Source organism: Spinacia oleracea, chromosome 6 (genome assembly GCF_020520425.1).
Source record: "Spinacia oleracea cultivar Varoflay chromosome 6, BTI_SOV_V1, whole genome shotgun sequence".
NCBI classification, from domain to species: domain Eukaryota; kingdom Viridiplantae; phylum Streptophyta; class Magnoliopsida; order Caryophyllales; family Amaranthaceae; genus Spinacia; species Spinacia oleracea.
In genome coordinates, this window is record NC_079492.1 from 37,337,092 (window position 1) to 37,356,589 (window position 19,498).

Sequence of the window (19,498 nt, forward strand, 5' to 3'; positions counted from 1 at the left end):
TTTCTCTCTCTTCCTCCCTCCTCTCCAGCGAACTCTCTCTCTCCCTCTCAACCTCCTCCACCATTTTCGATCTCTCTTTCTCTCAACCTCCTTCGTTCTTTGTCTCTTCTGCCAAAATTTGTAGATCCAATACCTCTTGCAAATCAGTAATTTGGTAAGTTAATTTTACTCGGTTAATATTGTATATTTCTTCAATTAATTTTTCGATTGAAATTTATGCATTTGATTCGATCTTTCGAGTTCATTTATTCGAATTTGTGGTTTTCATTTGATTTTGGGGAATTAGGTTAATTCATTTGAATTTAGTTCATTTCTTTGAATTAGTATTTTTGTTGAATTGAGTACCTTTGATTCAGTCTTTCGAATTAGGTTTTTTTTTATAATTTGTTGTTTCTGGAATTAGCTAGGTGTTTATGTATTGGAATTCAATTGATTTTGTAGAATTAGATTTATGTATTGGAATTCACTTGATTCTGTTGAATTAGTAGTTTCCTTGAATGGAGTTCATTCGATTCAATCATCAATTTAGGGTTTTACTTCTAGTGTTTTTGATTTTCTGGAATTAGCTAGGTGTTATACTCAAATTGGAAATTGAGGATGGTAGCGTTGCCAAAAGCAAAAACTAGAGGTTGATGGGAAAGTTGAGGATAACAAGGAAGTTTCTGGTATAATGTTAAAGCCTAAGATGGACATTGTTTCCAAATCAGTTGCTTAGATCATGAATGAGCAAAGAGGAAAGTAAGTATCCTTTTTCTCTTTGATGTAAGATGCAATTTTGTAATTCAATCTTGAAATATTTAAAAAATTCTTAACTTTATGTCTAGTGTAGTCTGACCAGGCTGGTGTGTTTCCTTTTGCGTCTGTCTCGATTCAGTTTAGTTGGCTGAAGGGAGCTGTAAGCTGATGGATGTGAGTCTGATTAGTTTTGCTATTATATTGTGGCTAGTGAAGGCCTGGTTACTTGGGGTGGGTGCAAGCAATAGCTTATTGTAGAATTGTGCTATGTTGGTGATGCATATTTTCTGTTGGTGTTGGACTGAAGCCAGCTTGGTAGTTTGAGTTGCTGCATTACCCACCTGTGGACTTTGTAATAATTATTCTTACTCTATATTCAGGTAACACTATCCTACTAGCTCAAAAGGTAGAGCATTGTGCTAATGCACAAAAGATGTGCGTTCGAATCCCACGTAGGTTCATATTTACTTTTTGTATTGTTTGATTTACTTTTAGTTTGAAAACGTTTACTTTGGCCTCCATATACTCCAATACTCGGAGATTCTGAACCTTGTATCCCAAGAGAGAGGAGCCAAGTTTAGTGCCCTTTCATGAAGCCTGAATTGGAGGCTGCCATTGGAAGCATAATCTGATACCAAGAGGTGCAAACTTGCAATTGAGGAGTCAATAGTATCCTCTAAGGAAGGCAATAGTGCCTGACCTCCCTATCATAGTCTCCTGCCTTCTGCTCCTATAGTAGCCTTGTTAACTGCGCCAAAACTCCCTCCCCTGATCTCAGAGGCCTTGTTGATCAGAGATTCAGGGTTCGCAAACAAGTTCCCTGGTGATCTTGTATCAAAGAGGACTAGCCTCCCTACAGAGGGTGAACCTGAGCGAGAAGAGCTTGAGAGATGCTTTCCAACGCATTGTCAATGAAATCCAGTCTTCTTGCAGAAGCGTTAAGTAGAGTTATGAAGCCAATCTCCTCCTTGCAGAAGCATTAAGTAGGGTTATGATAACTACTCCAAAAACGATTATTACAGCAGCTGTTATCGCAACAATAGATGAGATACTGAGAAAATTTGGATGATCTAATCTTCTCTCTAACTCGTTATTTCCATGCATCTGGTGTGGATATGCATTGGGATTTTTGAAATTTTTTTTATTTACTTTAGAGAATGTTTTATTTACTTTTGAGAATTTTTAATTTACTTTTGATTTGTTTTATGTTCCTCTTGTTGTTGTAGCAGTCTTGTTTGCCGACATAATGGTACTTTATGGATTGATAACACTAGCCTACTAGCTCAACTGGTAGAGCATTGTGCAAATGCTCAAAAGATGTGGGTTCGAATCCCATGTAGGTTTGTCTTTACTTTTTGTATTATTCTATTTACTTTTAATTCGAAAACCTTTACTTTGAACTTATATACTATCTTTGAAACCAAACTTCAAACTAAGCGATCATGTCATATCCACAATGATGTTATTTTATGATAATTAGATAGGATATCATGTTTATAGGGTTGGTAATATTTTACTTTTGAGTTTTTTCAAATTTACTTTTGAGTTTAGTTTGTTTACTTTTGTATTATTATGATTTACTTTTGAGTTTATATTATTTACTTCTTTGTATATACTTTTGAAATATTTGATTTACTTTTGAATTATTATTATTAGCATCATGAAGACAGTAGGAGGCCAAACCCAAAGTCTACGTCATCCAATCCAATCCTGCACCAGCTACTAAGCCGGTAGAGTCCCTCTTGATACTCCATTATACCTTGCGACTCAACTTTCCGCTCTGACAATAAAACCTCTGCTCCCTTTTCACTTTGATAAACTTTAGTATTGTTGTGTTTACTTTTAAAGGGATTTAGTTTACTATTAAAGAGATTTAGTTTACTTTTGCTCAAACTTGTAGAAATTTCTCAAATTTTTTGAGTTACCATTCAGTTTCAGTTTGTATTTGGGAGAGAATCAACCCTCTTGACAGTTTTGAATATTCTTTATTTTTGTTATTCTCAGTTCATCCATCCAAGATATTCATCTTTTTCCTGCAGTTTTCTATTTAAAATTCCAAGTACATTACTTAACATCCCTCGTCATAGTTCCCATCACCATGAGGCTTGAAATTTGAAAACAACTATCTGAATCAGATTTGTGTAAAACAGCAAAAAAACTGGTAATTGGAAGAAGTGTCCATCTGTATAGATGGTCTATAAGATAAGGGCTTCATTGTTCTTAGGGTTCATGAGCTCTTCTAGGGAAAGGGGGAGGGGGTGTTCCACCCTTCTCACTTATCACTACGGGGTAACTATGAAACATATGGCGCTTTTGTGGTAACGTAGCTAAATCACTATGACAGATTGACAGAGACTATTTTGGCACAACTACCCAGCATTTGTGAAATTGATGAAGATATTTTGAGTGTAGTTGAAATTTCCTTAAGGGCATTATAAACTATTAAGGCTTACTGATGTTTATGAATGTGATGATTCCATATGTTCCCTATTAATGTCACAATTGTTTGGTCTCAGTATTGTAGGTTCCTGTTGTAATGTCTGCAGAGGATGGCTACTTCCCTGAACTATATTTTCCCATTTTCCTTGGGAATGCTTGGCTTTCTGATAACCGTACTGTGATTCTATCCTCAATCTGGAGGAGTACTCATGTGATAATTTCTATGGAATGTTACCAACCTATGTAGGATTTGAACCTACACCCATGTGCAATGACACATTGCTCTACCATTTGAGCTAATAGGTTTCGACTTTATATTTAAGAAAAAATTAAAATCAAAGTTCCATTATCTTTTATTTTACTTTAAGAGAGATTTAATTTACAAAACAAACCAACGGCACAGTGAACGGAGGTCAACTATGGCACAACTGACTACTCACATTGACCAGATCTTTGAGCTTGACTAACAACCTACACCAACATTAGACTTGTCACAACACCATAAACAGGCTGCAAACTAGCACCTGAACCCCATAGCCAAACCCAACCAAACCCAAAACCACCTGCTGAAATACCGCAATAGAATGCAGATAACAGCAGCATACTGAGATGGCTGCATCACTCTCAATGAACTGCGCAGGCAACATAGAAGCACACGCAGCAAAAAAACAAAATACCAGCAAGACAGAGACCAAGAAGTCTATTCAGAAGCATACATCTGATATTGATTCATCAAGTTGGAAGAACACTAAAGGTGCGGTAGGAACTAAGCTATTAAGATGACTTATAGCAGTAACATAATATAGATTATTTCTATTTACTTTTTTAGGTTTAGGAAGGGTGGCTTTTTTGAGGATAAAGGTCATGAGTTCGAGTTTCAGTTTTACCATGACAAGATCGTAAAGACTTGGATGATGGCTTCTTTTCTATGAAACCCCTGTTATACAACAACAACAAGAACAACAGGTGGTGGAAGGGAAGGCAAGTACTAGTACTCCACTCAGCACGTTTGACTTGATCACCTTCGCTTCAGGACTTGACTTGTCAGGGTTGTTCAACCAGAATTACAAACCATGCTAGAAAACAGACCCTAGCAGACCATATAACACGCTCAAACCATATACTTGCTAGTGACTGCCATACTTTTTTGACTAACTATTGCTGAATTGACAGAAGGAAGGAAAAGACGAAATAGCAACTGCGTTTCTCCTCATTTTTTAAATATGTAAAAAAAATGACCTAAAAAGTTCAAGTTGCTACCACAATGGTAAATTTTCAGTCACCCAAGTTGAGTTAAGAACTCAGGACCTTAATCAAATATCGTAACCTTCAAGTTGCCAAAACAACCATCACAACAAGTCACCCTTATATATTTAGTTTAATTTAAGAGGGATATAGTTATTTTTAAGAGATATTAGTTTACTTTATTCAGATTTGAACTGCTCTGCTATATTAGAAGCTGAGTATATTTTACACTACAGGAGTCATTATCTTACACAATTTGACTTCTAACATGACTAGAAAGGCTCTTACCCAACATTTCAGTCTAATTTTAAATTGAATCAAGGGTTTTATGAATTCCCAACTTGTTTCACGAATTCACTTTTCACATTAACTGATTTACTTTTCAGATTAATTGGTTTACTTTTACCAGATTTCAATCTACTTTTTAAAATAAGAGGAAAAAGTACGAGAAACTCCACACTAGACAACCTACATAGTTGATGAAGAGAGAAAGAGAGTAATATATGGTAACAAAAGACTTGTCATAACTCAAAAAGAGGCAGCCGGTTAGACAATGACAGCAAAATTGAAGCACCGGACAAAATGATGCTTAAGTAACCATCACTGAAACAATAGAATTCGTCTAATTCTGTAGAGACTTAGTTTACTCTAGAAGAGATTTCGTTTACTTTTGCTTATTTTTAGTTACTTTTAGTTACCATCCACATAAAAAGAAACAAACAAGCAAACAGAGATAACAACAAAGCACGACATGTATGTACAAGTGGGAAAACCATCCACACAAAACACAACAAACACTAACAAAAGGCTTTATCATCTTGAGATTTAGTTTACTTCAAGATAGATTAAGTTTAATTTTGTTAAATTTTATTTACTTTAACACATTTTTAATCTAGATAACTGATTCACATACCAATCACAGCACCCTAACCCCTAAACAGCCTGCACACTTAACAAGATGTTTAAACTGTACGTCTATTTTGATCAATTTGTGTGCTTAAACTGCACAGAAACTAGGAATTTTTGGTCTGCGTATGGTGTATACGTAGTATGTATTGCAGCTTAGCATTCAAAATATGATGTTTCTACCTGTTTGACCATATGCAAAACAAGTTGCTTTTTAGGAATATCAGTGTGAAAACAGGCTTCATTGTTTCATCATACACCTGCGAATATAACTAGTGCAGGACAGTCTGAATGAAGAAGAAAAGCAAGCATTAATTTCTAAATGTTAAAATTAGCAATGAAAATTGAAGTAATTAAAAACCTAAAAATCTAATTGAACTAAATTGGCAGCATTTACCTCTATATTTGAGAAATTTGGAATGGAATCACGAAATTAAACAACAATCTTGACTAATTCAACCGTGACAAATCAAAATTATTCGTATGAACCTTCAAAATTAGAACAAAATTTAAGAAACAAAATTTTAATACCTAATCTAGGCTCAAATTTAGTTCGAAATCTAAATTTAAGAAATCAAATACATATAAATCAAACAAAATTCGAATGTTTACCTTTAAATTTGAGAAAATTGGCAGCAAATTCACCAAATGATACAATGTAGAGTCCGATTTTGAAATCGATTTGTAGATTCGAGTCAGAAGCTAAACAATCTCATAACAATTTGAAGAATTGGAGAGAGAAAATGCGTATTGGAGATCGAATTTGGGCAATTGTTGACAAAATTTTGATGAACCAGAAGGAAACCGTAGAGTATAGAGGAGGGGTGAAGAGAGAGACTATCATTTGTTGTGAGGCAGAGAGAGAAAGTAACCGCGCAACCAAATTCGCGACATTTAATCTCAACTGTCCGTTTTGTTTTAATCCAACGGTTATCAAAGGTTCTCATTATAAGATGGGTTCTCATCTTAAGGGAGGTTCTCACCAGAACCTGATCCTATATATATATATTATATATATATATATATATATATATATATATATATATATATATATATATATATATATATATATATATGCATACGATGTTAGAGTGACATTTATGAATTTAAATTTCATTGTCTTTGGATAAACATGTACTTGTTATTCAAAATTGTTTCTTATGCCAATCTTTTTTTTTTCTTTAATTGCTTAGCACGTAAATGATCACAGAAGAAATCACATATGGAGCTATAATACACATGCGCGATAAAACATATGTTGCACATTGGCATTTATAATTTGGCGTGTGATTTAAACTAATGTGCAACAAGAACTTTCGTTGCCCATAATATTATGTGCAACAAGAATTTTCGTTGCACAAAATACCATTCGAAAATTAAGACTCCTTTGGGCGATGGAATCCAAAGAGTCGTCGCACCAAGTGACGGTTATAAGCAACGAAAAAGAATATTTGTTGCCCAAAGATATCCACTTATGGACAACGAAAATGTATGTCGTTGCACAAAGTCACCAACATACGGCAACGAAAGTAAACATCGTCGCACATTTTTTTACACTTTAGGCGACAAATATAAAACTTTGGGCAACGACTTTATACGTCGCCCGAAACGCATTTTGTGCAACGAGATTTGATTTCGACGCCCAAATGTACCAAGGGCGTGGGGCCTATAACAACGACCTTAGACCTGGATAAAATCGTCGCCCCAAACTGAAGGCGACGAATTTCCCTGTTTGGGCGACGACTTTTTCCGTTGCCCAAAACACTTTTTCTTGTAGTGGACCCACAAAATCATTTATATGGAACATCATATCCCACAAAATATTTAAAACAGAAGACCACGAGTGTGTCAACAAGTAAACAATATAATTTGAAAACTATATCATCTTAGTTCCTTCAAGATAATATAACCCCAAAATCGTTTATGTGTGGTTATTTAAATGGCAATGGACCAACCAAAATAGATCCCACAACATGGCTTCCTTTCTAAAAATGAGCCTGACATGTGCACGTCTACTACGGTAGAAGTTCGGACAAAAATGGCTTCATTGTAAACAATATACACCAATATCACTACTACAAAAACACCTTTATAAGTCGCCATTTTAGAGTCGCCTATAAATAATGTGCGACACTAAAACTTTCGGTGTCCCATTTTATAATGCAGGCGACACATAAAGTTGCTAGCAGATATTCCAAAATGACTATCGTTTCGCCTAGGTTATAAAGTGTGACGCTAAAAGTTTTAGTGTCGCACATTTAAAACAGGCGACACCTATCAATCCTCAATTTTAATTTTAAATATTTTCCTAAAAATCAAATGGAATACATTTAGTGTCGCCTGTCTTTTAAAACTGGACTTTTAATATTGTGGTGTCGCATATTCATAACCGGCAACACCTATCCCTCCTTAAATTTTTATTTTAAATATTTTTTTAAAAAGGCGAATTCTATCTCTCCTTAATTTTTATTTTAAATATTTTTATAAAAGGCTAATGAAATAGTTCTAGTGTCACCTGTGTTATAAAATCAGACTCTAGAAGATTTGGTATGCATATTTAAAATAGGCTACACCTTTCCCTCGTATTTTTCTTCCAAATCTTTTCTTAATCAAATGAAATACTTTTAAGTTTTAATGTCGCCACTAACTATGCTTGTTTATATTCATTAATATAATAAGAGACACCATTCCTCCCTGATTTTTAATCTGAATATTTTTTTTTTTTACGGTAATTTTTGAAAAAATTTAATTTAAGTTATATTAATTTACTTTACATGTTGTCACTTGTTATGTTAAAAACGACCTATATCATTAAGTGTAATATTAAAAAAAAACAAAAATTAAAATCGCGGGCAGCAAAAGCCCAAGCCCGTACTCTCAACATGGGGACTTTCATACTTGTAAAACTCCCGTCAAAAAAATTTCCAAAACTCAAACTCAAAGAACAATTAACAAGGAATTCCAGGAACGTTAACTATTTTTAGAATTGATTAAGGGTTGGAATTACTTTATAAAAAGTGATAGAGAGAGAAAGTGTGATATACGTGATCAAACACTTTACGTAACTAAATATGGGGGCGGATGGCCCTAATCAACCTGATCCACCGGACGACATACACATGTTCGATTCCCGTTCTAATAACCCTATCATCGGAGAAGAACAAGCTAGTCGGATATTATCAAAAAGGAGTACCTCGTTCCGTGAGGTGGTGGCAAATTCAAGTCAGTGGTTTGAGGAGGCTCGAAGAATCATTACATCGTCAATAGAATGGGATGAACCAGAGGATATAGCACCAGAAGGTAAGTTCTCGATACAATTCCATAGAAACACGTTGGAAAGATTGAGAGCGCCATGGAAGTTATCTCTTATGGGCAAGTGCCTAGGAATAAACATTAGACCGTCATTCATGGAGACAAGGGTGAGGGCGATGTGGAGAATCAAAGGATCATTAGAGGTTATAGATTTAGGCAAACATGTTTATCTGTTTAAATTCACGCAAGTAGATGATTATGAGAGATCTCTCTTTGGAGGACCGTGGTTCATATTGGATCATTACCTGATGATTACAACGTGGAAACCAAATTTCCGACCTTCTATAAACGCCTTTCATACCATGTCAGTTTGGGTTCGAATAGACGAGCTGCCGGTGGAATATTATGATAAAGAGGCATTATTTGAAATCGCGAAGGTCGTGGGTAAGCCCATTAAGGTTGATTACGCGACTGATAAAGTTACAAGGGGACGATATGCTCGTGTATGTGTGGAAATTGATTTAACACAACCTTTAATCACAAAAGTGTGGGTTGGGGGTGGATGGCAAGTTATCCAATATGAAAACATTTCCTTATTGTGCTTCGGATGTGGTAGAATTGGCCATGTTCAACTTCAATGTCCTGAAGGAGAAGAATGTTCGATTCAGCCGGATCTGAGTACTGGATCGGATCCAAGTTCCAAAGGTCCAAACATTTCCATAGTGGGCCAGGACAAGGATAAACGGGTCCAAATAGCTGTTCCAGAGAAGCCCAAGGACGTGGGGAAGGAAAATAATGACACATATGGGCCTTGGACTTTGGTGAATAAAAAACGTTACATGAAGCAGAAGGGTTTTACCCAGAAGGATCCTAACTCCAAGATCAATGATTACAAGAAGAATGGTGCTTCGAAATCTGCAGCCAAACACAATTCCGAAATAAAGCAGTCTTGGAATAATAAAGGGCAACAAATCAACCAATGGCCTACGTCTCAAAACACGGTGATAATTAATCATCAAAGCAAATCCAGCGACGCAAATGTTAACTTAGAAAGAACAAGCAAAGATGGAAAAGGAAGTCCGGAGGTCACCGTACGCGTAGAAAATGCCTTCCAACACTTGGCACAAGAGGATGATTCACCTTCACTCGAGTTACCACGAGTGGTTAATTCTGCTCATGAGGTTAACCAGGTTAAGACTCCACTCAATTCTTTTCAAAATTCATCTTTTACTCACACTCTTTCAACTTCTACACCAACTCTTCCTTCGCACGACTCCCATTCTCTCTCTACAATCCTCACTAATGGCGAACAACAATCTTCCGAAATCGACATGCATGTCGACGAATCAAACTCCCAGGCAGGTTCAGAATCGTCCGAGGCAGAATTGGGTTCAAAGGGGGCCAAGGCATTATCGAAACAGGGGAATATCGGAGGATGTGATAGAGGTGCAACGGAGTCCAATTCAGGAGAATTCACAACCACAACTGTTGTCGCTGTTTCTGACACAACCAGAGATGAGTACATGTTCGACGGAGAGGGACTTTCAACGGACAACCACAACTCAGCCACCGGGGGCGAGAGATCTTCTGGATTCATTGTGGTGCAGGGAGCAGCTGCCGATGGAGCCCATGCAGAGACCAAGGTTGGAGATGCCGCGAAATCTCAATCATTGGACCGGAGCGGAGCCGGATTTCAATCCGATCAATATGCGACCTCATCTAGTTCAAAGGCTTCCAAGAGAAGTTCCGATCATTCCCTTGCAATTAGAAGCGCAAAGTCACGACATAGCAAAAGCGGATCGCCTTATAGCTCTATACGAAACCCAGAGAGACGTGGTGGGGGTGCAAATACAGGCAACATACATTCGTCGACTAGGGGAGATGATGAAAATCATTACATACTCGACTTCCATAAGGTTGGAGGACTTGGGCATGATGGGGCTATCTCACGAGTGGAGGGATTGGGAGGAGTACTATCTACCCCCGAATCCGAAGCCAGGAGCTGAGCCAAGTGTTGTCTTGCAACGCCCTCTTCCGAATTTAGCTATGAAAGTATGTCTTTGGAATGTCAGAGGAGCAGCTAGGAATGAGTTTATTCATAGTGCATGGAGTATCATTGATGCGCAGAACCCTTCAGTGTTTATTTTGCTGGAAACAAGAAGTGATGATCATAGAGCTCGTGAAGTGATGCAACAATTGCGATTCCATGATTTTAGGGTGGTGCCCCCAACAGACAAGAGAGGTGGTGTGTGGTTGTTCTGGAAAAACACAATTGATCTAATTCTGTTTTCTTCGGCGGAGAATATGTTCCACGTCCTGTTCAAATTTCATAATATCAGACCTGAGGTTTTGGTTACTGGGATTCATGCTCCGAGTGTGCCTGCTCCAAGGCATCGATTGTGGAGAAGTATGGAGGAGAACCTTCCTCCGCCGGAGACTCCGTGGCTGGTGGTGGGGGATTTAAATGAGGTCACTTCGCAGGCGGATAAGAAGGGTGGAAGACCTTTTCGTCAAGGGCAATGCAGTGATCTTAACAACTTCATGGATGCTGCAGGCTTAATGGATTTGGGATACAGTGGATGCCCCTACACATGGACAAATGCGAGGGATGGAGCAGAATTGATCATGGAGAGGCTAGATAGAGCTCTTGGCAATCCCCCTCTCTTGGATGTTTTCCCCCACATCAAGGTACATCACTTACCTCGCATTCCTTCTGATCATTGCCCTGTTTTAGTGTCGTTAGATAATCCTGTTATTAAGGGTCCCTTTCCTTTTCGTTGTAAGGAGGTTTGGATGGAACATCCAGATTTTAAACGTTTTTTCACTAGTAATTGGTTGCCTGTTAACACTGACTTTTTAATTGGGCGCCATAATTTTTTAAATAATATATGTAATTGGAATCATAATATTTTTGGTAACCTTCGAAACCAGAAAAGGAGACTTTTAGCTCGTATTAATGGTATTCAATTAGCCTTAGCAAAGAATTATAGCACATTTTTAGTTAATTTGGAAGCTAGGTTAATTAGAGATTTGACAGATATCTTCAAAAAAGAAAGACAAATTTGGGCCCAAAAGGCAGGGATTAACTGGAGAAAGTTTGGTGATTATAATACGAAATATTTCCACGTTTTGGCTAAAATTAAAAAAAGCAGGGGAAGGGTTCTAACTTTGAAAAATGATCAGGGTGATTGGGTCACTGATCCTGAAACTTTAAAAAATATGGCAGCAATGTTTTACAAAAACATGTTTACAACTACTCATGATCGTAGCTAGTTTGGGGCAGTTCTTCCCTCTAGCAATGTGTTGAATACCGACGATATAGCTGATTTGGGCCGGCCTGTTACAAGGGAAGAGATTAAATTTAGTTTGTCAGGCATGGACCCAATAATATGCCCTGGCCCAGATGGGATCCAACCGGTTTTCTTCCAACGTTATTGGGAAGAATTAGGAAACAGCATTACCCAGTTTTGTGTTGATTGCTTTACTAGAAGTTGTGTTCCCGAGGACATCAACAATTTCTACATTACCCTCATCCCAAAAAAAGAGAGTCTAGAAACAATGAGTGATTTCCGTCCCATTGGGCTTTATAATACCATCTACAAATTACTTACTAAGGTGATTACTAACCGTCTTCGTCCAATTCTAGGAAAAATCATTAGCCCTTTTCAGTCTAGCTTTATTCAGGGTAGGGGTATAGAAGACAACGTTATTTTGGTCAAAGAAATAGCCCATGTGTTTCATAAGAGTAGGAAAGGAAGACGGATAATGGCAGTTAAGTTAGATTTAACCAAGGCCTACCATAGTTTGGAGTGGAGTTTTATTCGGGATACCCTTGTTAGTTTTAATTTTCCCGTTAGTATGATTAATCTTATTATGTCTTGTGTTACATCCCCGAGGATTAGTGTTTTATGGAACGGGGAGATAACCTCGGAGTTTTCCCCAACTCGTGGTATTAAGCAAGGGGACCCGCTTTTTTCTTATCTTTTTGTTTTATGCCTGGATAGATTATCGGTAATGATTGAAAAGGCGGTTTTAGAGGGCTCTTGGAAACCTTTAAAGTTGTCCAAAACCATTAGTGTCTCTCACGCTTTTTATGCGGATGACGTGTTTTTATTTGGGAACGCAACTTCTGCGAATATAGAGACTATGTTTCGCACCCTCAATCACTTTGGTAATATGTCTGGTTTGCGTATTAGCACTGCTAAATCTAGCATCATCTTCCCCACTCATATGAGTCATGTGTTGCGCAGCAATTTGGCTGGGGAGTATGGCTTGCGTACGACCACTTGTTTTGGTAAATACTTAGGTGTGGACATTCGCCCTAATAAATTAAAAATCTCTAATTTCATGGGCCTTTTGGACAAAACTCTAGATAGGATCAAGGGCTGGCAGGCGAAGTTGCTTAATATGGCGGGGCGATGTACTCTTATTAAAGCGGTCTTAAACACATATCCCTTATATAACATGCAGACTTCTATTCTCCCCTCTATGGTGGTCCACTCCTTGGAGAAGGCGAGTAGAAAATTCCTATGGAATAAGGTTGATAGGTCCCGTTACATGGTGCGGACACGTTGGGCAAATGTTACTAAGCCTTTGGGGGGAGGGTGGTTTGGGAATTAGGGATCTGAAACATTGGAATATGGCCTTTATGGCTAAGTTGGGTCGGAAGCTGTTAACAATGCCGGATAAGTTATGGGTCCGTTTATTCTTAGAAAAATATTTGCGTAACTGTAACTTTTTTATTTGTAACCCGAGTCCTCATCAATCCCCTATTTGGAGGGATATTTTGAAGAGTCGCCCTCTGTTGGAACGGGGTCTAATAATGGGTATAGGAAATGGGAAATCTACCTCGTTATGGTATCACCATTGGGTGGGATCAGGGCCGCTTTATAAAATCATAGATAGGGAGATACCTGAATGTGTGGGTCATTATTTGGTAAGTGACATCATTCGAGATGGGAGATGGGATTTGCGGAAAGTTCAGCATCTCCTCCCTTCTGAAATTTGTGGGCTAATTAAGGCTATTCCTTTGTCATTCAACTCGGAGTTAGCAGATTTCATCAGATGGGTTCCAAGCAAAAATGGTGAGTTCTCTGTCAAAACTGCTTATTATCTTCTTACACATCCTACTAATCAAGAGATCTGTTCTGGTGCCCCTTTTAACTGGAAACAACTCTGGAAAATTAAAATTCCTTTTAAATACAAGATGTTGATCTGGAATTGTTGTCTTGAAATCCTTCCTGTTGCACAAATTCTGCATCTCAAAATAAATTGTATTTCCGCAATTTGTACACGTTGTTTTGCATTAGAGGAGGACCATTTGCATCTATTTAGGGATTGTTGGGAGTCGAGCATCCTATGGAATTACATTTTCAGCAGGTTAGTTACTCATAATGGCATCAATCTCCAAAGTTTCTTCCATCTACCTTGGATTGACTGGATTAGCTTTAATCTACGTCAATCTGACTCTTGGAAGACCATCTTCTGCATTGCCATTTGGCACATTTGAAAATCTAGGAATCAAACTGTCTTTCAACACAAAATGGTCAAGGCCTTTTCTATTTATAATGCTTTCTACGTTGATTATATCACTACTAACACAGTATTCCAGGGTAAGGATAAGGGCAAAGCAAAGTTGGAGCCTACAATGTGGACTCCCCCAGCATATGATTTCTTAAAACTCAACACTGATGGAAGCTGGAAGGGCCACACTAATGCTGGTGGAGGTGGGGTATTCAGAGGTGCCACTGGCAGATGGTACATGGGATTCTCAAGCAAATTCAATGCAATTACACCTCTTGCTGCAGAACTCTATGCAATGAGGGAAGGCTTGCTTATGGCACTCACCTACGAAATTCAGAATTTAGAGGTGGAAACTGATGCGCAAGCATTACTGCAAATGCTAGGATCGGTGAATGGTAGATACCATGAGGAACTTAAGCCCGTGTTAACTGATGTTGCCACTCTTATGGGAAAATTCAAATCTTTAGTAGTGAAACACACACCACGAGCAAACAACAAGGTTGCACATTCATTGGCTCAGTACGCACTGGAAATGGCAGTTGGTCATAACTTCTTTCTCAACCCCCCTACCTTTGCCTCTATTCCATATCAGGGTGATCTACAGAAGCTAGAGGCTGCAGAGAAAAGGCGACAACAACGGGGGAGCAGTAGCTGCAACGTCATCAATTTAGAAGAAGACATTTCTGAAGACCAACATTCCCCAACCTTTACTAGGAGAAATCATGTTTGGAACGATTGCCACTACGGTTACAACTACGGCAGCAGGCCTAACAAGAGTTACTCCTGCGCAAGATCATTCACAGGAGGTGGAGGAGGACAGTACTCACACTACAGGAAAATAGTTCACTCAAATTTATGATGTTCCCCAAGCTTGGATGTCTTGTCAGTGTGTATCTTCTTAGCAGCTTGGTGAATCTTTTGTTTCTTTTGTACATATTTTGGGATAATATAGGGTCTGGGTTTCGGGGATTATTATTCGGGGTAGTAAGTTTTTGGTTTTTGTCCCGAATTTGTAAGCGAACCTTCTATTGCTAGTTTAATATAATTCCGATCTTGTGTTAAAAAAAACCAAGGAATTCCAGGATAAACCCTAGTCTTCCCAATTTTCGGTTTCTTTTTCTCAAAATTTTCTCCTTCCTTCTCGGCAATTGAATTGGAAAACGTTTGTTAAGCTCTTCTTGGTTGGGGTTGAAGATTAATTTGACAATTATTGGATTGGAAGGTGGAAGAAATTTCTTGCGAATTTGATCGGTATGTTTCTCTTTAAGGTTTTCCAAAATTTCGATTTCATTTTTGCAATTGTGTGTCTATGTATAAATTTTGGATTCTGGTTTTGGTATAACTTAGATTCTCTCTTTAAGGTTTACGAATTTCAATTGTGTGTCTATCTGTTTCTGCGAAGAAAATGCTTAAGTATGAAAATAGGGGAAGCCTCGTCAACCAGGCTGTCGTTTTCCTCCGATCGGTCGTGGTTTGTCCTACAAAAACGGCAAACGTAAACTGGGCCGGGGGGTTTCCGGGAAAACCCTCTCCGACGCTCAAGTCAGTCCTTGTAGAGAGAGAAAGTAGTGAGAGAGTTAGTTTGGGAATAATTGCATACCTCAATAATGATTAGGTGAATCGTATTTATAGTAATGTCGGATGGCATTATTAGTAAATATATGCAAGTGTAGGGGTATGGAATCTTGGGCTTGTAGGAGGCTGAGATATGGGCCCCTAACTTCTGGTTTGAGCCCATTAGGAGATTTGTGTTTGAGGGTATTTTTAGTATTTTCCTTTAAGAGGGCATTTTGGTAATTTGTGTAAAAGGTGGGTCCCACAGGGGGCCCGAACATTAGCCCCACGCCAAATTTGCGAGTTTGGCTAAGGACTCGGGAGTTTGGCGGAATAACCAAGTCCTAAACTTTTCTGGTGTTTTGAGCGAATGGCGATGCTTGGCTTTTAAGGAACTGTCGCTGGGACGGGCACTATGCGCCATGGCTTGGCTGTTGTTGTCGTGATGTGCCAAGCCCCAACACTGGGCGTGGCTGATGTGGCTGGGCATAAAGACAATTGGGCGAGGCTTGTGCTCACACAATGAGCTGGGCAAGGTGCATGCTAGGCGGACAAGGTTGGGGGTAGGATTGGCTGTTGTTGTCGTGATGTGCCAAGCCCCAACACTTGGTGTGGCTAACGTTATCTCCGAGGCGCGAGGCGGCGACCGGCCAAGCCTGGGCTGTTGTCTTGTACGCGGGGGGTTGAGTGATTTTGACGCTCCCTTGCGTGGCTTCTCTTTTTCGTGTTGGCTATGCGGGGCGAGGGTCGTGCCCTCTCTTGCTTGCATCTTGGCGCACAAGATGTGCGAGGAGTCTCGTTACATAATGTGGGAGACGTTTGAGCGATCGGAGCCTCGATGCTGGGCGGACGTGTGACGTGCAGGGCGTGCAATTGGGCGGCTATGTCTTCACTCGGCGTGGCTGCTCTTTGTTAATCGGGCAAGAGGCGCCAATTTGGCGTGTCTTTCTCTTTTTTTTTTTTTTTTTTTTTTTTTTTGGCGGAAGAAGGCCAGGCGTGGGAGTCGAGGCTTGGCTGCCCCTTCCTCTTGGGCGTGGCTGTCGTTTTTTTTTTTTTTTTTGTTTTTTTTTGTTGTTTTTTTTGGCAGCCGAGGCTTGGCTGTTGTTTTCCTGGCGTGGCTGTCGTTTTCCTGGCGTGGCTGCTGATTTTTTTTTTTTTTTTTTTTTTTTTTTTTGCCCCTTCCTCTTGGGCGTGGCTGCTGTTTTTCTCGGCCTAGGCTGTTGTTTTTCTCGGCCTTGGCGGGAAGGCTTTCCTTTTCTTTTGGCGAGGTAAATGTGCACGGCTTAGCTGCTCTCTTCGCTGGGCGGGTGTTCCTTCGTGGCTTGGCTGCCCCTTCCTCTTGGGCGTGGCTTTTTTTTTCTTTTTTTTTTTTTTTTTTTTTCGGACGTACCGTGAAAGATGGCTGACGTTTTTTGCAATTTGTTTGAGTGTTTGGGGATTATTTTTGTGAATTGGGCTTATTTGGTGTGAGGCCCAATTGTGGTTAGGGTTAGGGTTTCCTCCTTATGTTGGAGTTTTCTCTATATATAGCACCCCTTCTCTTCTATTTTTCACATCTCACATTTACAAACTCCAAGAGAGAGAAAGTAGAGAGGGAAGCTCTGAAAACCTTGTGAGGGGAGGGCTTCTATTTGTGGGCGGCTGGTTCGGGAGTTAAGGGGAGTGGCGTGGCTGTTACTTTGAGCCGGATTTTCGCGTGCGGGTAGGCGGGCGGTGTGGTTGTCATTTATTCGTGCGCGTGGGCAAGGTGAGGTGCGGCTTGTTCCTTCGGCGTGGCTGTCATTATTTGTGCGCGAGTGTTTGGTGAAGCCGTGAGGTCACGAATCTTGGTCGGGCTCATTCGTTGGGGCGTTCGGTGGGAGTAGGTGGTGGTAGATTTGTTCCTTGGCTCTAGTTTTTCGGCTTTGTCTCCTTTGGGCCAAGGTACGCGTTGATTTCATCCCCTCTTTATTGTTTTGAATAAGTGTAGGCTATTGGGGTTTGGCTTGTAGATGGATAATAATTCCAAGCCCCAATTGGAGTCGAACACATCCCCCACTCCTTCCCCTCAGTCTAGTATGCGGACTGAGGGGGGTTTGTTGGGGGAACCTGCCGTAGAAATAAACTTAGATTGTTCACACCCCTCGGCCGTCCCTGATGGAGTTGTGATCTCCGATTTCTCGTCGGGCTCAATTTGTTGCGACGAGGATCGGATCCCGGGCCCTAGAGAGATAACGGTGGATTTTCCCCGAGTCCAAAGAAGTTGCTTTGATTCATGTTTATTAAACAATGTAGTTACAAAATGGCGTCTGATGAGCTTGCGGGTGCGGGTGATGACCCTCCCCCGCCTGGTGGGGGAGGGGGTGTAAAAGTAGTGGGTCCTCATACCATTGTTCTCCGTGCGCCTTTTCGTAATGGGTTAAGTTGTCGTTTGTCTGGTCTTGCTTCCAAGTATGGGATCAAGCCCCCTTATATGTTGGTGGAGCCAGGTGTGGAGGGTACTGTTACTACACCTGCTCCGGGTTGTACAGCTGTATATATTGCTAGCTTAGAGATGGGTCTACGCTTTCCTCTGCACCCTTCTATCCCAGAGTTGTTAAAATGCTACGGCTTGGCTATTTGTAATATATCTCCTAATTCTTGGGGTTCCGTCCTTTGCTTCCTTACGATTTGTGACATGATGGGAGTCAGTCCCACTTTGAGGTTATGGCGGAACCTCTTTCGTCTGGGGCCTGTGTTGGCGCATCCGAATGGCTATGGTTGGTGGAGCTTTTCTGTTCGCAAGGGGTACAAGGTCATCAGTGGGTTGGTGTCTAACCAGCATACTTTCCGGGGGGAGTTTGTGTATGTGTATAATCAGGAGCCTGACACTTGGGATTTCGCCTTGGTACCCACTTTAGCTGAGCCTAATCTGCACATGAATCGTCAGGTGGATCAGATGGATGATATTGAGGCTTTGGCGGCTTTATACTTTCGGAGTCGGATGGTCATTGAGCCTTGTGGCACCGTGAGTGTTCTTCCTATGTATTGGGTCCCTGGTCGAGATGAATTGAAGCATGAAGAGTTTATGTGTGCTGTTGGTCTGAACTACCGTTATTCGAAGGGTATGACGCCGAGGGGTCTTTGAACATCTCGCTGTATTTTGGCTTTTACTTAGATGCATGTCATTTAATTTGCTTTGGCTTGTGGTGTATGCTATATGATTTTTTGTTTTCTCTTTGATTTTTGTAGAGTTAACTAGGTGTGAGGATCCCATGGCGAGTCATATCACCAAGGTACAGTTGTTGAGGGCACAGATTCAGGCCAAGATGGCGTCGGGTGCTTTGAAGGCTCCTCCGCCACCTGCGGTAAGCTTTCTCGTGCTGGTTACGAGGTTCCTGCCCCTTTGATCTTTTTCAACCCTGATTTTCTAACTCATCCTTGGCTTCTTGCTTGTTTTTATGTAGGATCATAAGAAGGCATCAAGGCGCGTACAAGCTTCTGCTGGGAAGGCTCCTTCGGTTGTTCATGTTGAGGAGTCGGATCATGAAGGTGATGACCATATGGTGGAGGATAACACTGTTCCCCTCCAGGCTGATGGTGCTGAGTCGGCTTTCGCTGGTGAGGGACATGACTCGTCCCCGGCTTCGAAGAAGAGGAAGGCAGGAGAAGGTCAACCATGGGGTCCTGACGATCCTCCCTTCATGGTGATTAGTGAGAAAGATCGCTTCAAGCGCCTCACTAGGAGCTTAGACGTGCTTTTTACCCCGGCTGATGATGAGTATTTTGAGGGGATTCCTCAGGATGAGGAGTTAGATGGATTCCACATGGCTTGGGCTGAGGTAATTGTACTTGAATATCTCTCTTGAAACTTTTAACTTTGCTT

At 40.2% G+C, this 19,498-nt stretch overlaps 2 protein-coding genes across 12 annotated transcripts in view; both read left to right on the forward strand.

The window, feature by feature from the left end:
• LOC110804999 (uncharacterized) overlaps positions 1–19,498 on the forward strand; it is a 20,461-nt gene continuing 963 nt past the window's right edge. Inside the window, exons 1-4 of one of the 10 annotated variants that reach the window (XR_008923960.1) lie at positions 1–154; positions 567–738; positions 1,965–2,075; positions 2,392–3,464. Coding sequence is in view for 3 of the 10 variants with exons in the window: in XM_056833050.1 (XP_056689028.1) it covers positions 723–738; positions 18,865–18,980; positions 19,080–19,454 (507 nt within the window). In the remaining 7 variants the exon portion in view is untranslated. Of the gene's footprint in view, positions 155–566; positions 3,465–18,864; positions 18,981–19,079; positions 19,455–19,498 lie in introns of those variants that run through there. The other 9 variants (XM_056833050.1, XM_056833049.1, XR_008923957.1 and 6 more) reach the window with 9 other exon arrangements.
• The window catches only part of LOC130463800 (uncharacterized), a 21,810-nt gene continuing 16,489 nt past the window's right edge, over positions 14,178–19,498 (forward strand). The window contains exon 1 of one of the 2 annotated variants that reach the window (XM_056833048.1): positions 14,178–15,351. The gene's annotated coding sequence lies outside the window, so the exon portion shown is untranslated. The remainder of the gene's footprint in view (positions 15,352–19,498) is intronic. The other variant, XM_056833046.1, reaches the window with a different exon arrangement.